We start from the raw sequence: 17,840 nt of genomic DNA on the forward strand, positions 1-17,840 counted from the left end.
CTCGCCCGTCATCTCTCTCTTTTCGTGCTCCCTCTCCCTCTCTCTCAGGCTCACCCACCCGCTTTCTCTCTTCATGCTCTCTCTCCCTCTCTTTCAGGCTCACAAGCCCTATTATTCACTTGAGTTGTAGTAGTAAGGTACCTTAGTTAAATGGGCTGCACATAGTATGTACCAAAAAAGAGTATAATATGCACACTTACAAAGTTTTATGAGTAAATGCCTTTTGTCGCCTTTTAGCAGCGAGGCTTCTGGGTTTAGAGTGGAGAAAGAGATGGAGAAGGCCGCGGACGCAGCACACGACCACCACGACCACGACCACGACCACGACCACGACCATGACCATGGCCACGGCCACAATCACCAGCATGATGACCATGGCCACGATGGCCATGATCACGATCATGACCATGACCATGACCATGACCATGATCATGATCACGAGCACCACCACCACCACCACCACCACCACCACCACGAGTATGCTCTCTCCTGTCTTCTTATATGTTGTGTGGTTTCTGTTTTCCTGTATGTTGTGGGCCGAGCAAAATGCCGAGCAGAATCTATACTGGGACTAGCTGACTTGCAAAATTCCCCTTGCTTTTTGTCTCAGAGGCACAGACCCTGATGGCTACTGGACTGGTAAAGATGGAAAGCTCTACCATTCACATGATGGCTTAGCTCCCCACGCTCATGAACCTTTAGATTCACCGGGGTACTTCACTAGAAGAGCTCAACGACTTGCCAACCGTGATTTTGTAGAGCGCGCTTTTACTGTTGGCATCGGTGGGCCAGTTGGAAGTGGGTAAGCTTTTTGAAGGCCTTTCCTAAATTTTAAAGGCTTCCTTCTTTCTGTTTTTCTCATTTTCCTATTTAGGTTTTTGTGACCGCATTTTTGTGGCTTGGCTAAGGTTTAACCCAAGGTTTAGAAGGGAAATCTATCATTGTGCTGACTTATGAGGTTTGAATTGAGATGCCAACTACTGCAGAAAAACAGCCCTCATGTTAGCGCTGTGCACGGCCCTGCGGGATAAGTACAGCATTGCAGCTGTAAGGACTCTCATCTCTAACAAACTGCTTCTCCTTTTTGGCATGCCTTTGCAAAAGAAGGGGCTTAAGTATTTTTCTTTTGAGGCTATTCTGTGTGTATATATCACGTGAACACGCACACACATGCACATGCATTAGGATGGGGTCAAGAGGCCCCCTCAGTACTGAGCAGTCTATCTCTTTCTCCACATAGCTTTCATTGTCAACCTTTGTACTAATATTTAAGTACTTTAGTGCATTCAGGCTGTGAGCATGTGATTGATGCCGGCACTCATAGTGATGCTATACTAGTTGTAAATTATATTCAACCCTCAGCGGATCACCACAGCCGAGCTGGTAGCACTGATGGATGGAGATGTATGGAGAGGCCCTTGGTTTCTATGATTTCCCGGATGATTAGAGCCAAGGCCTCCGTACCACATGATATTATCCGTGCAGAGATGGCTGCCTCCCCATTGGTAGTAGAGGCACTCACTCGATCAGTCTCCTTTATACATAGCACTTGGGCTCTCCCTAGAGACAGATATGCTCGCTTAGCCCTGGAGTCTTCACGACAGTTGGCATCACAGGGAGACGGATCATGTTGGTATGCACAGATGACAGCTTGGTTCCAGCTGCATGGCTTTAGTATGGACAAGCTACCTCCATTTCAGTACTCCCTGGATGCACCCTCCCTCTCTCTCACACGGGCAGAGATTACCAGACTTATCAGGTAGGACTTGATTCAGCTAGACACTAGGAGGACATGGATACAGCCGACACACGAGCTTGGTACGAAGATGGCTTTCTATAGAGATCATCTTCTCCAGCTCACGCAGGATGGGTTTGTGAATAGACCCAGCTACATGGATACTCATCTTTCTCATGGGGTACGGTGTGCTATTGGTCAGATGCGCACATCCTCACACCAACTAGAGATTGAGACTGGCAGATTCAAAGGAGTACCAGCTGAGGCCAGGATTTGTCAGCTGTGCCAGATGGAGCCAGAGACAGAGTGACATTACATATGTTACTATCCAGTATATTATGAGATACGAGGCCGTTTTCAGTGCCTGTTTAGAGAGGGTTTCAGACCACTTTCTGGAGTCATGAGATACCAGGATCAGAGATGCCTTGGATTATACTTGCTGGAGCTTCGTAGACATAGAGAGGGTCTCTTGAGAGGGAGGGGATGAGAGAGAGAGAGACACCTACATAGCTGATTACAGACTGCTTTCGACCAAAGATTGAGCAGTCAGGCCAGCAGACATTACAGCTAGCCCCAGAGTATAGCCGCACCAGAGGTACACTGATTGATTGGGCTATAGAGCTGGGGCGGTCCAGGCGCCCCAAGATGAGATGCCCATCTCGACACCGGCGGAGACTACAACAGAGGATCACGACCATACTAGCACGGCATGGGAGACGTCCAGTCAGAGTACTCACCATGGAGGACATTGAGGATATCCGCCATCGACCGATGAGAGACATCTTTGGATAGTGATGTGTATGATGCTTACCTTTGTTGCTGGAGTTTTCCTCCCAGATGTTATCCATTAGGAGCTCCTAGTACCGTACTTTTCCTCATAGTTGTTTCAGTTTCAGTTAGTTGTTTAGTTGTTTTTAGCTTTTCTTACACAAACATTGTATCAGATCCACCAATTGTTGTAACCTTTTTGGTCTCATAGGTCATTTTGGCCTTCTGAAGACGTTAATATATCATTTCATTTCTCTCTCTCTCTCTCTCTCTCATTTCTGTGTGAGCTTCTTCTTCCTGCACCTAACCCTAATGTGCAGGTTTCTCTGTGTGAGTGTGTGAGTCCAACACCAACATTAATTTTAAGTGTTTTTTTTACCAAGCTTTATGGGTGGTTTTTTTAATAAAAGAAGCAGCCCTCAAGCATGGTTTTTTTTTTATTAAAAAAAAAAACACAAAAGCAATGCATAAAAACACATGCTTTTGGGAAGGCCTATAAAATATGCCTTAAGTGGACTTCTTGCCAAACTTCTCCTCGTACTCTTTAGCACTCTTCCTTGTTCAAAGCCAAGCTTTTCTTTCATCTTGTCCTCTTCAAGATTTCGACCCAAGAATCCAAGATGAAACCCATTCCCGAACGTGAAGACCCTGCCAGCTACGGAGGCCACCGATGGCGATCTTTTCGACGATTTTGTATCCAAATCTGATTTTCAAGAGTTTAAAGTTGCTTTTGAAGCTTCTTTCTCGGAACACCAGGCACACTATCGAATCCCCAAAGAATCACCTCGTAGAACGCTCCTGGTACAAGACTCGAAACTTGCAAAACAAAGCCAAGCAACGTGAAAGGGGTGCAGGCCTGACTTACCTCCCAACCTTGACAGCCGTGGGCAAAACCCACAAGTCTTGGCTGTCCCCACCGAGCCACAAGTTGAGCTAACTAGCTAGACATACCGACCAATCTCTACCTCATGACGTCCCATACCGCCACAAAGTTACCCTCACGGGCCTCAAGATTGTTGTCGGCCTTGGTTGCATAAAGCAGGTACACGTCTGCACTAGATCCAGGCTCCTGACCATAGAGCTCTCACAAAGACACGCGAGACTCTATGAACTATTGACTAACCTTGGCCACCCTTTTATAGGCTCTTGGCCAGTCATCGGGCGTCCACACTTGGACGTTTGCCCGTTCATACTTGTGTGCCCGCCCGTTAGTCTCGGCTCGCCAATCAGCCTGCCTAGCTCCAAGCTTCCCCAAGCCTCGAAGCTAGTCTAGTGTGCGTGTAGCGCACGGTAGATACACACTGTGCACATGACATACTCCCCTTCCTCTACGAGCTCACTCCTGAGCTCTCACTAAAAACCGAGGGTAATCCCTCTGAAGGGTAGTCAATGTCTCCCATGTAGCGTCGTCCTCAACACGATTCTTCCACTTGATCTTGTATTCTGTGAGAAGTGTATTACGCAATCGTCTTACATGAAATCCAAGGATCTTTTCCGATTCGTGTGGAACAAATGTCATGTCCTCGACATCTATGATTTCTTGAGGATTTACTAATTGGTCTGTTCCACCCAGTACTTCTTTAAGTCTACTAACATGAAATACGGGATAAACTTTCACATGAGAAGGCAAATCTAGCTCATATGCAACTGAACCAATCCGTCGTGTAATCCGAAATGGTCCACAGTATCTAGGAGATAATTTCAGAGATCGACATGTCCGTAAAGTCTCGGAATCTTTGGGAACTCGCATATATACCATCGTTCCTTCAGAAAACTCTTTGGGTGAACGGTGTCTATTAGAAAAAAATTTGTCTTTGTCTTGAGCACTTCTAATAGATTCCTTTGCAACTTGTAACATTTCTTGCATATCTTGCAGAAAACTAATGCCGCATCATACTGAAGTCCTGAAAATCCCACGGTAATAGGTGATCTAGATTGAAAACCATACATAAGCATAAAAGGTCTAAAACCTGTACTCGTATGCTTAGTACTATTATATGCAAATTCTAACATAGGAAGATAATCCTCCTATGAACTCTGTCTTTTGGAGACATATGCTCGAAGCATATCCTCCAAAATCTGATTCACTCTTTCAGTCTGGCCATCAGATTGAGGATGATCTGAGGAACTCAAATTCAAAGTTGTTTCCAACTTCTCAAAAACAAGCATCCAAAAGTCACTTGTAAACTTAGAGTCCCTATCACTGACTATGTCCTGCGGTTATCCGTACAGTCTAAACAATTGCTCGATAAACTACCTTGCTAATTGCGTAGCTGTAATGGTCTTCCGTGTCGGTAAAAATCTAGCCATTTTTGTCAAGCGATCCACCACAACCCAAGTAGAATAGTGGCCTTGACGTGTTCTTGGCAATCCGGTAATAAAATCCATGGAAATGCTTTTCCATTTATTACCCGGGATTTGCAAAGGATGCAACATGTCAGCCTGTCTAAGCGTCCAGCTTTATTTGCTTGACAAACCTGACACTTGAGAACATAATCTTCTACATACCCTTTCATCTTTGGCCAATAAAAAATATGTTTCACCAAAGCTGTCCTGTGTACCCCAGGGTGTCCAGCAGAAGGGGCGTCCTGACCTTAAGAATCTTGGACCTAATGTCCGGGATCTATGGTACACAAATTTTGTCATTATGGAATAGTAAACCATTCCGAATTATCCACTGGCCTCCTTCAGCCTGAATGGTAGGCTGCTCAGTCACTGAGTCTTGGTCAATCAATGGGCTCTCCCGTCTTGGATCTTCTGCCAATATGGACCAAAATAACTATCAGTCTTGCAAAGCCCTCTCAATGACTGAAATAAGTCACTAGAAATTTGGGTGAACGACAAAGTATTCATCTCTCTAATTCGACTAAGCGCATCTGCGACACTATTCATGGATCCCTTTCGATAATGAATCTCCAAATCAAAATCTTGCATTAACTCAGTCCATCGAGCTTTCCTTCCTCTCAAATCATCTGCATCACACACATACTTGATTGACTGATGATCAGGCAATATCACAAACTTGGAGCCATATAAATAATTCTCCAAACCTTGAGAGTGTGAATGACAGCATCAAGCTCGTTCTGAAGGGTTTGCCAACGAGATTAAGGGTCGTCTAGCTTTCTACTCTCGAAAGCAACAGGTCTACCATCTTGGAATAGAACAGCCCCGATTGCATAGTCATTGACATTAGTCTCAAGAACTTAAGATTGACTAGGATCAGGTAATGCTAAGATAGGTGCTTCCTTGACTTTATCTTTCAAAGGTCATATCCAAATCATTATTCCAAGTGATAGGCTGATTCGACTTACGTCCACGACCTTTCAACAAGTCAGTCATCGGTAGTGTGAGTTGAGAGTACTCCCGCACAGATTTCCGAAGAAAAACAACAAAACCGAGAAAAGAATAAAGTTGTTTCACAGTCTGCAGTATAGGCCATGCCAAAACTTTCTGAACTCGGTCATAGTCAATGCTCAACCCGTCTCTAGTGATCTTGTGTCCTAAGTAAATGGTTTCTGTCATAAAAAACTCACATTTACTTAACTTAGCATACAATTGATTCTGTCTTAAAATAGTTAAGACAATCGTGAGGTGTCTAACGTGATCCTCGAGAGTACGACTATATATTAAAATATCATCTAGGAATACAACCACAAATTTTTCCAAATATTCACGAAAAAGATCGTTCATCATTTGCTGGAAAGTGACTGGAGCATTGGTTAACCCAAAAGGTAATACGAGAAACTCGTAATGGCCATACCTAGTCTGACAGGCAGTTCTTTCGACGTGCCTTTCTTGAATACGTATCTGGTGATAGCCAGTACGTAAATCTATCTTTGTGAAATACTTCGCTCTGGCTAAACGGTCAATCAGGTCATCTGATCTAGGGAGAGGATAACGGTTCTTGATTGTCACCTTGTTCAATCTCTTGTAATCTACACACATTCTCCAGGTGTTGTCCTTCTTTCTCCTAAGTAACACAGGTGCACCCCAAGGTAATTTACTTGGACGGATCTAGTCCATCCTCAAATAATCTTTGAGTTGTTTGGCCAACTCATCTTCCTCAGCTTGGCTCATCCTGTAAGGTGGAATACTAACAGTTTGAGCATCAGGGACCAAGTCAATACGATGATCTACTGCCCTTTCAGGTGGTAAGCTTGATGGCAGTTCCTTAGGAAATACATCTGGAAATAAATCAAGTATCTTTTTTAATTCTTTACTTTCAAACACACTTAATTCATTGACATGCATAGTAGGTATTAGAAATGAAGAAAGTGGAATCAAGACACAGTGGAAAGCATTATACAAAGAAGAATCCATTATATTTTCAAAATCAACGTTATTTACAAGAGGTCACTAAGAGGGATGTATACAATCACCTAAGATACAATACTGGGTGTTCCTATGTTCAAAAGAAAAAGTATGACTAGACCAATCTATCTGGACTTGAAGGGTCTTAAACCACTCAATCCCTAATAACAAGTCTACATGCTCTAGATGCATAATATAGCACTCCAGAGTATCTTTGTAGTCCTGAATCCGGATCGGTAGCTTCTCCACCTTTCGATCCCATACTTGCCGACCCACAGGTAGGTGTACCTCATAGGTATGATCACTAGGTGTTGTGTCCAGACCCAATTTCTGCACAAGTTTGTAATTAACAAAGTTGTGTGAGCTGCCAGGGTCTAGAAGAATGTGGATTCTATGGCCATGCTCTTCTCCATAAACTCGGAGAAGATCATGCAAGCCAAAAACTTTACAGTTGAATATACAATCAGAACAGGAACTAGGGCGAGAAAGTACAGTGATTGAAGTACCTATTAAAGTCAACTGGTTAGCTGCTTTCGGCTTGGGTCCTGCGTTGGTCTTTGCATCCTTTTTCTTCAGGCACTCATTACGCATATGTCCTTTTTCTTCGCAGATGAAGCAACGCCCCTCCTTATTGAGCTTCAAAGCCTTGAGGAGACGGTTTTTCTTTGCTGGGGTCGAAGTAGAATTCTTCGAAGGTTGGTCCGAAGACTTTCCTCCTGTCGTGCTAGCTATTGGTGCGGAGAACTTCCTTTTGTGCTTGTTCCCCTGCTCGGTCACGGGTTAAGATTTGGAAGAGACCATTGTATTGTCATAAATACGAGCAGAATGAATGGCCTCGTCCAAAGTTTTGCATTTGTTGTTTTCAACTTGTAAACAGTATGAGTCGGGTACACCGGCTACAAAGACACCCAAAAGAGTAGTAGAATCCATCTGCGTAGCTTTCATCTGAAAGTCTCTGAATTTTTGGAGGTAGACCTCATAAGTGAGATTCTGCGAGGTCATGGTCAAATTGGCAAACTGAGCAACGATATCGTAGTCATCCTCTTTCTTGAGGAATTCTTTTTTGAAGACTTCTTCAATATGTGCCTAGGTTGTTGGTTTAGGTTTGAGTTCTTTCCACCAAAGTAAAGCTTTGCCTGAGGAAACCTGCTGCTAACTGAATCTTTTTGCAATCGTTATATGGATGAAACTGGAAATGGACCTGCCACTTCTGTAGCCATGTGTCCACTATCTCCTTGGTATGCTGCTTTTGCTTGCCCCCAAACTGTTCTGGTGTGATGTTGGGGCCTAAAGCAGATGCCAAGGTATCCATACCCGAGAGAGTAGATAGAGTAGTGGTCAATAAGGAGATGGATTTTTATTTTTATTTTTGAACAAAAAGCATGTGGTTTTTTTAATCTTCTATGCGACTAGTTTTATGTAGCTTTTGTGTTTTTTAAGTGTTTTTTTTACCAAGCTTTATGGGTGGTTTTTTTTTTTTAAAATAGCCCTCAAGCATAGTTTTTTTTTTAATTTTACCTTTCCCTTTCCCCTGCATGACTTGACCCCTCCCTCCCTGTTGCTGCTGTTTCGTGCTGCTGTCATGGATTAATTTTTAGTCCATTGGCTGTGGGAAGTTCTGCGAAAAGTCATGGCCAAGACCGGGTTTAAAGAGGAGCTCGTGAAGGTGGAGGACAAGCTCGGCACAATTATCAAAGAAAACAAGAAGATGGTCGACTCTTCCGTTACCGCAATCATAAACCGCCTCTTCAAACTCGAGAAGGGATTTGACAAAATCCAAGAGCTCGAAGAGAGATCTTCCAAGCAAGAGGCTGAGATTTCAGCCTTAAAGGAGGAACTAGTGGAGGCCAAACTGCATGCTAAAAGTCAAGCGGCTGAAATCTCAGCCCTCAAAAAGGAGTTGGAAGCCACTTCAAAAAGCAAGCTTGAGGATGGAGAATTTCAGCCCTCCTTGATTGAAGAGCTGAATACCATCAAGGAACAAATGAGGATCATTCGAGAGGAGGAGGAGCAACATAAAGAGAAGACATCTTCATGGGTGGAGGTGATCACAAAGACACAAAAGAAGATGGACGAGGCCGAGAAATGGATCGAGGTCGCCAAGAAAGGGAAAGGTAAAGAATCGCCACCCATCCCCACTCCCACCATCATCAACATGACCCTTGAAGAGGAGCAAAGGAGGAAGACCCGGGCCTTACATGTACGAGTGTCCGGTCTAACAGACCGTGATGATGCGGAAGGAGAAACCAAGGAGCTCTTCTCTATGATGGGCATTGAAGCCACGCACACAAAGGCATGGAGAGTGGGAAAGAAGCGGGAAGGTAGTGGCGAATCTTCTTCTAAGGAGAGAGCACTTATCATTCGTTTCCCCTCCATGGAAGCGAAGAAGGACTTCTTGAAGAGACGTCCTACACTCAAGCAAACGGGAATATTTCTTGGAGATGACCTCACACTCTCGCAACTTGCCCACATGAAAGAAGTTATGCCCGAGATAAGGGCAGCCCGAGAGAAAGGGAAAGTGGCCTTCTATAGAGATGGTAGAGTGGTGATTATGGAGAGGCGCTCTTCATGACGGCGCGAGACCTATGGGACTACACTCAAAGTTGCTACTTGGAATTGTAATGGATCTCTACGCCTTGATGTAGGGGCTTTTGAGGATAGTTTCACTGGGAGGGACATCATCTTCTACTGTGAGACGCATCAGGCTCCTGGACAGTCCATGCCACATGTTAGTGGATACCGATGGGAGACAGCTTGTAGACAGGAGACTCGTTCAGAGCATAGAGGACGGGGCTCAGGAGGAGTGGCAGTATTGTTTAGAGAGGAGCTACAGCCACTAATACATATAGTCCGCAGAGATGAGCAGGCTAGGTACATGTGGGTTAGACTGAGGGCAGAGACGGGCAGATATCTCTACATTGCTATATGCTATTTTGCTCCTAGTACATCAGTGTATGCATCACCTAGCGGGCAGTCTCCCTTTTCTATTTTGGATGATGACATTTGGGAGTTCTCCAGGGATGGTGACATCATTCTCTTGGGGGACTTCAATGCCAGGACCGCCCATAACCAGACAGTATTTTATGATACCTCAGAGGAGATGTTGAGGGAGCTTGATGTTAGGGATATGGGCCTATCTAGACTCTCACAGGATGAGGAACATACAGTGTATGGGCGGTATTTGATAGACATGGGGATTGCACATGGATTGGCCATCCTGAATGGCCTACAGAGATTCCCGACATCGGGCGGTTTCACTAGCTTTCCACATCGGCATGGTGCTAGTACAGTGGACTATGTTATGGCTCAGCCCAGTCTCATTCCCTCTTTTCAGGATTTTATGGTAGGCACTAGGCCGGTTGGAATAGCAGTGGATCATGCTATCTTGTCCTTCACTCTCACATTTCAGTTCAGCACCGCTCCATTGGGACAGGTCTCCACACACACTCGTTATACCTTTATGAGGGAGACTGACACCGTATACACGGATGAGATATACAGACGCCTATGTGCCAAGGAGCCGGGACGGCCATTAGATGAGCTCACTCAGATATTGATAGAGACGCTTCATGCTGCAGCATCAGAGGCATATCCCCACAGTCAGCCTACACGGAGGCGATCTGGGAACATGTCCCAAAACAGTTGGTATGATGAGGAGTGCAGAGAGATGAGGATCAGATTACAGAGAGAGGTGCTCATGGGTGTTACCACTCACAGACAATCACGGATTACCTTCCGGCACCTAGTGCGACGGAAGAAGAGGGCTTATCTTGCTCAGTTAGAGAGCGATTTGTACCAGTTGTTTATGAGTCAGGACTCAGGCGAGGCATGGAGACTATTCCATGAGCATTCACCATCACCAGCCATTACCTCCACAGAGATTTGGGGTGAGTATGTAGCATCCCTGTACACAGCACCAGGACAGCCGCCCCTGCCAGACCCATCGGAGCCATGCCCAGAGACGTGTGCTTTCTTTACTGCTGAGATGGTAAGGAAAGCTATTGACAGGATGAGGACTGGGAGAGCATATGATCATGATGGTTTGGTAGCAGAGCACTTTATTCATGCCAGAGATATGCTTGCAGAGCTTATTGCTATGATGTTTAACCGAGCCATGTGTGAGGGTTTTCCTGAGACTTGGAATATGTCCACGATTGTGCCTATCTTCAAGTCAGGGGATCCCATGCTTCCTGGGAATTATCGTACCATCATGATTGGTCACACATTGGCTAGATTATATGCATCTATTCTTGAGCAGGAGTTGAGTAGATGGGCAGAGAGAGAGGGCATACGTGCATCAGGGCAGGCAGGGTTCAGGAGAGGTTTCTCCACTCTTGACCATATCTTGACACTCAGAGCTATCATTGAGGAGGGCAGATTATATGGCAGGAGGATTTATTGTTGCTTTGTGGATTTCCGTAAAGCTTTTGACACAGTACCAAGAGCCAGACTGATGCGCAGACTACAGGAGATGGGAGTGCCCACAGAGCTGATTTGGGGAATCATGGCTTTATACAGGACAGTTGTGGGGCAGGTACGTACTACCCAGGGTATATCTGAGATGGTTCACTCCACTATTGGGGTGAAACAGGGCTGCCCCCTTTCCCCCACCTTATTTGGGATGTATGTGATGAGGTTTCGGACTATGTAGAGCGGGAGGGTGACAGAGGAGCACAGCTAGCAGGGACATGGATTCCGCTGTTATTGTATGCTGATGATATTGTGCTGATCTCAGATTCTCCAGAGGGGATGCAGCGTCATTTGGATGCATTGCACATGTTTGCAGAGGACAGTGGATTGTCTGTTAACCTTGGTAAAACCAAGGTGATGGTGTTTAACACCACAGATGGTCAGGAGACAGTGGAGTATACAGATGCATATACTTACCTTGGTGTGGTTTTTAGTGGCCCACTATTTTCCTTGAGGAGAGCAGCGGAGACCAGATTGACCAGAGCTTATGCAGCATTGGGGAGACTAGAGAGGATGTGTTCGCAGGTTTAGTTTCAGGAACCTCGAACAAAGCTCTGGCTCTTTGACACTTTGGTCACTTCGGCCATGCTGTATGGAGTGGAGATATGGGGACCCTCAGTGGATCACCACAGCCGAGCTGGTAGCACTGATGGATGGAGACGTATGGAGAGGTCCTTGGTTTCTATGATTTCCCGGATGATTAGGGCCAAGGCCTCCGTACCACATGATATTATCCATGCAGAGATGGCTGCCCCCCCATTGGTAGTAGAGGCACTCACTAGATCAGTCTCCTTTATACATAGCACTTGGGCTCTCCCTAGAGACAGATATGCTCGCTTAGCCCTAGAGTCTTCACGACAGTTGGCATCACAGGGAGACGGATCATGTTGGTATGCACAGATGACAGCTTGGTTCCAACTGCATGACTTTAGTATGGATAGGCTACCTCCATTTCAGTACTCCCTGGATGCACCCTCCCTCTCTCTCACACGGGCAGAGATTACCAGACTTATCAGGCAAGACTTGACTCAGCTGGACACTAGGAGGACATGGATACAGCCGACACACGAGCTTGGTACGAAGATGGCTTTCTATAGAGATCATCTTCTCCGGCTCACAAAGGATGGGTTTGTGATTAGACCCAGCTACATGGATACTCATCTTTCTCATGGGGTACGGTGTGCTATTGGTCAGATGCGCACATCCTCACACCAGCTAGAGATTGAGACTGGCAGATTCAGAGGAGTACCAGCTGAGGCCAGGATTTGTCAGCTGTGCCAGATGGAGCCAGAGACAGAGTTACATTACATATGTCACTGTCCAATATATTATGAGATACGAGGCCGTTTTCACTGCCTGTTCAGAGGGGGCTTTGGACCACTTTCTAGAGTCATGAGATACCAGGATCAGAGATGCCTCGGATTGTACTTGCTGGAGCTGCGTAGACATAGAGAGGGTCTCCTGAGAGGGAGGGGATCAGAGAGAGAGAGACACCTACAGAGGCAGATTACAGACTTCTTTCGACCAGAGATTGAGCAGTCAGGTCAGCAGGCATTGCAGCTAGCCCCAGAGTACAGCCGCACCAGAGGTACATTGATTGATCGGGCTATAGAGCTGGGGTGGTCCAGGCGCCCCAAGATGAGAGGCCCATCTCGACATCGGCGGAGACTACAACAGAGGATCAGGACCATACTAGCACGGCATGGGAGACGTCCAGTCAGAGTACTCACCATGGAGGACACTGAGGATATCCGACCGATGAGAGACATCTTTGGATAGTGAAGTGTATGATGCTTACCTTTGTTGCTGGAGTTTTCCTCCCAGATGTTATCCATTAGGAGCTCCTGGTACCGTACTTTTCCTCATAGTTGTTTCAGTTTCAGTTAGTTGTTTAGTTGTTTTTAGCTTTCCTTACACAGACATTGTATCAGATCCACCAATTGTTGTAACCTTTTTGGTCTCATAGGTCATTTTGGCCTTTTGAAGACGTTAATATATCATTTCATTTCATTTCTCACTGTCTCGCCATCTCTAGCTCTCTTGCTATCACCTATCTTTCGCCCTTCTTGCAAACCTCAACACACAGAATCAGCCATGGCTAGTAGCAACAGGCAAGTGGAGTTTGATTCCTACAACGCCATGTTGGACCCTATGTTTTAGCACGAGTGGCTCCAAAAGGTTGAACTGTTCGGCTTCACAGCAAAGAATTGGACAAGCCTACAAGAAAACATAGAAGCTGAGGCGTAGTTAGTAGAGTTGACAAAGAGAAACGCAGTGAAGATGGAAGGGCGCAAGGCTGTGCCAGTCACGCCAGAAAACATCGCCAAAGCATTCCATCTTCCTACTGAAGGCATCACCAACACCGACTCTTGATGTGGACATCGAGGAGGAGCTCTCCAGAGTCGGTAAGGAATACTCTGTCGCCACCTATTCTGATACAGACATGCAAAACAATTCAGATTTTATCTGGATATGATCTGTCTGCTCGCCGAGAACACCAACATAAGCAAAACCAACTACAGGCTGTTGGCAGCAGCAGAACATGGATAGAAGGTGAATTGGGCAGTAGTGGTGACCAAGAACATGCAGCAGCAAGCTCAAAAGCTTAGGCTATCAAGAGGTCACACAAAGATGGCGGGTCACTTAAAAGCCTTGGCACAGCTAGGTGAGTTAGAGAAGGATGACTCAGCCGCAAAATAGGAGAGATTAAAGAAGCAGCAAGAAGAGGAAGCAGCCAGGAAAAGACAAGAGGAGGAATCCAAGAGGCAAAAGCTGGAAGAGGAGGTAGAGAGAAGGAAACAACAGTAAAATGAAGCAGCCAGGAAGGGACAAGAGGAGGAATCTCAGAGGAAAAACCTGGCAAAAGAAGTAGAGAAAAAACGCCTTGCAGCCGAATCTGCCAAACGCGAAGAAGCAAACAAGGGTAAAGCAAACACAGCCTCAAGTGGAGCTGAAAAGAAGACTCGGGAAGAGGCCTCCAACAAAACAGACCCTCACAAAAGGAAGTTTGATCTCAACACATTACCACTCTCAAGTCGAAGAGGCAAAAGGAGGCCCAAGCAAACAAAGAGCAATAGAAGCAGCAACTTGAAGACAATAAAAAATCTGGTGAAAAGTGGATTGTCTCTTGGCAAAGAAAAAATAGTAGACGTAACGACACGGGGGGGGATCCAACAATCACCACCATCATCCACACTGAGTGATAGGCTGAACAAGATGATGCAGAAAACTGACCTACCTGCTCAGGACATTCTCACAGCATTAGAAAACATAGCAAACTATGTCATGGACAAGCCGGAGAATGAAGAAAGACAAGCGAGGGTAGATCAAGTGGAAGAGCAAGTGTAGCAGCTGTCCGCTCAAGTCGAGCAACACAATGAACAAACTGCTGCTCAGGCCTTGCTAAGGCAACAATAGCAAGACACCATGGCAAGACTGCAAGAGGAAGCAACCAGACTGCAGAGGAGAGGGGATGAGTTGGAAATGGTGGTCTCCAAGCTCCGAGCAACAAACAATGAGATCCAAAGCAAGCTGCATCAGGCAAATCAGGCAGCTTAGTCAACAGCGGACAAAGCAGCCCGCATTGTGGACCATGCCGCCGAGATGATCCGCAATGTGGAGCTAGCAAAGTTCGCAAGGAGTTACTCATTGCAAAAGGGAAGTTGCTGATACAGGAGGCTATGGAGGCTGATGAAGGCATCCCCATAGTCCAAATGCCAGTGGAACTGATGGAGCAGTGGGAAGAGGAGCTGACAGCCTGTTAGAAAGCATGTTGGGAGGACAATTTACAGCTACTGAAAGAATACATGGTATTGCCAACTCCCACATGCCACCTGTTGCTACCAGCAATTCCACCTGAAGACAAAGATGGAGCTAGACAAAGATGCAGCAGTCACCAGCTCTGGAGGAAATGCACAATCAGATCAGCAGGTGAAGGAGCTACAGAATAAAGTACACAAGTTGACAGAGTAGCTGGAAGAGAAAAAGGAACTTGAGATCAGGTTAGAACTACTCCAGAAACAGATGTCAGTCAAAGGCGCCATAGGAGAAGGCTCAACGGATCAACAAAAACAAATAGCAACACTCAAAAGGCAGTTGGAAAATGAACAACAAAAATCAAAGTTGGTGCTGGCCAAGGGGAAAGAACCAGTATAGTAGCTGAAGCCCATAAAGAAAATAACAGTTGGAACCATGCATGCCATCAATGAGATGACACCAACTCAGTTGAAAGAGAAAATCATCATCTTAGAGAAACAAATGTCTGTGCAACAACATGAGAACACAGCCAGATAGACTGCCCTCCTAGAGCTAGAAGAAGCGTTCAAAAACACAGACAAGGCACTCACACAGGCTTATGCAAAGCTAGATAGGCAAAAGGCAAAGCTAATTCAGCTAGAAGAGCAAGCCACGGAGAAGAAAACCTCCCCAAAAACAAGGTCCTGATGGAATCAAATGCAGCAACATAACAACAGGAAACCATCAACGCCAAAAATTTATAGCAGCTGAGTAGTCTGAAAGAAGAAAACTCCAAGCCTACCTCCCAGTTGCAAAAAACTCAACAAAAGCTGAAAGCTATCAAGGAAGAAGCCAGCAAGCAATAGGAAAAACCGGAGCAACTGATAGAGGCAGTCAGGAAAAAACTGATAAAACTACCCAAAGAGATTCAACTAAGGGACATAAGGTTTTCAAAGCAAATCAAGTGGAACTGGAGCTGCAACGTGTCCGAATACAACTCATGCAAGAGCAAAGCAAACAACGGAAGTTGCACGAAGAGCTATCGACAATCAAGCAGCAATTGAGATCATCAACTCCACCAGCTGCCACAACCAATCAAATAAACATTCTCTATCAGTAGCTGGTGAATCTTCAGGAGGCAAATTAGAGACAACAGGCACAAGCAACAGAACAATTGAAGGCCAGAACACAAAATCTGGAGTTTGTTGCCTACTCGCTCTCCAAGTTCAAACATCAGTATGATGAAGAAGAATGGGACCTGCCTATAAACCCATACAAGCTCAATGGATTTCTCAACAAATATAAACTAGAGAAAAGGTCCACATCCTAGACCCCAAGATCATAGTTGTTACGAGGCACGCCTCTAACAGTTTGAGGCATTCGAGGCATACGAGGCGTTCGACTACCTGATTGAGGCGTGTCCACACAAAAAATAAATAAATAAATAAATTTTGCTGGTTTGAGTCTTTAGACGGAGGCTTTAAGGGCCCAAGGCAGCCCCTCTCACACACACTCTCTTCCCTTTCTCCCTTAAGCCTTTCTCAAGACCCAAAGTTCAAAGTTCAACCACACTAGGATGATGATGTTTTTTATACCCACTTTTGGAGCTATCTCTATACTCTACCGGATCATTTCAGTTTACTCTGCACCCTTGGATCTTGATGATGTATCCAGATGATGAGGATCGACTATTTTGGTCTCATAGGTCATTTTGGCCTTTTGCAGACGTTTAATACAGCTTTCTTTCTTTCACACACACACTCTCTCTCCCTCTCTCATACACACCCTCTCTCTCTCCCTCCCTCAAGGTTCATACATACACACTCTAATCTCTCTCTCTCTCTCTCAACTTTCACTATTTATCTATCTATCACTATATATATATATATATATATATATATATATATATATATATATATATATATATATATATGTATGTATGTATGTATGTATGTATGTGTGTGTGTGTGTGTGTGTGTGTGTGTGTGTGTGTGTGTGTGTGTGTGTGTGTGTGTGTGTGTGTGTGTGTGTGTGTGTGTGTGTGTGTGTATATATATATGTGTATGTATGTATGTATATATATGTATGTATGTATGTATGTATGTATGTATATATATATGTGTATGTATGTATGTATATATATATATGTATGTATGTATGTATATATATATGTGTATGTATGTATGTATATATATATGTATATGTATGTATGTGTATATATATATATATAACAGACGCCTCTAACACGCCTCTAATGTCTCTAAAAAATACAAGTCTTTCGAGGCGCGTACCATACCCGCCTTGTACCCAACACCTCTGACACAACCATGCCCAGGATCTTCATCAGCAGATCCCAAATGATGGTGTGTAGTTGCTATAGGGCAAGATGAAGCGGAACCATATATCTATGATGAAGACAAAGAGGCCTTGCAGCAACTGGAATCCAACCCACAGATACACATATCTGCTAAACTATTCTTTCATTCTTTAAATTACCAAGCTGCACATGCTGATGCAGATAGAGTTTTTGATACGATTCAACCCCATGATAATAGGGGAGGCTTAGGATGTGATCCCTAGGAAGCAAAGAGGCATTGGCGGAAAAATAAAGGGTCATCCCAGTCCAACCACCATAGGCCACCCCCACCCATCTATCAAACATTCCGGTCAGCCTCTGAGGCAGCTGCTGGCGCAGAGCCACCGGGGGTGCTAGGTGTTGAATATCCGACAGAAGCTGCAGATTGGTGGGACCTGAGGAACTGGCCGGAGAACATAGGTCGACAGTAAAAAGGTAGTACACCGATAGCCGTGCACAGATGGC

At 45.1% G+C, this 17,840-nt stretch overlaps 1 protein-coding gene across 1 annotated transcript in view; it reads left to right on the forward strand.

The window, feature by feature from the left end:
• Positions 1–210: 210 nt before the first annotated feature.
• The window catches only part of LOC147635632 (urease accessory protein G-like), a 29,441-nt gene continuing 11,811 nt past the window's right edge, over positions 211–17,840 (forward strand). Inside the window, exons 1-3 of the mRNA XM_086803007.1 lie at positions 211–477; positions 611–802; positions 987–1,047. Coding sequence (XP_086659133.1) covers positions 272–477; positions 611–802; positions 987–1,047 — 459 coding nt within the window. The 5' untranslated portion in view covers positions 211–271. The remainder of the gene's footprint in view (positions 478–610; positions 803–986; positions 1,048–17,840) is intronic.

Source organism: Cibotium barometz, chromosome 9 (assembly GCF_041138505.1).
Source record: "Cibotium barometz isolate CiBa-2024 chromosome 9, ASM4113850v1, whole genome shotgun sequence".
Taxonomy (NCBI): Eukaryota; Viridiplantae; Streptophyta; class Polypodiopsida; order Cyatheales; family Cibotiaceae; genus Cibotium; species Cibotium barometz.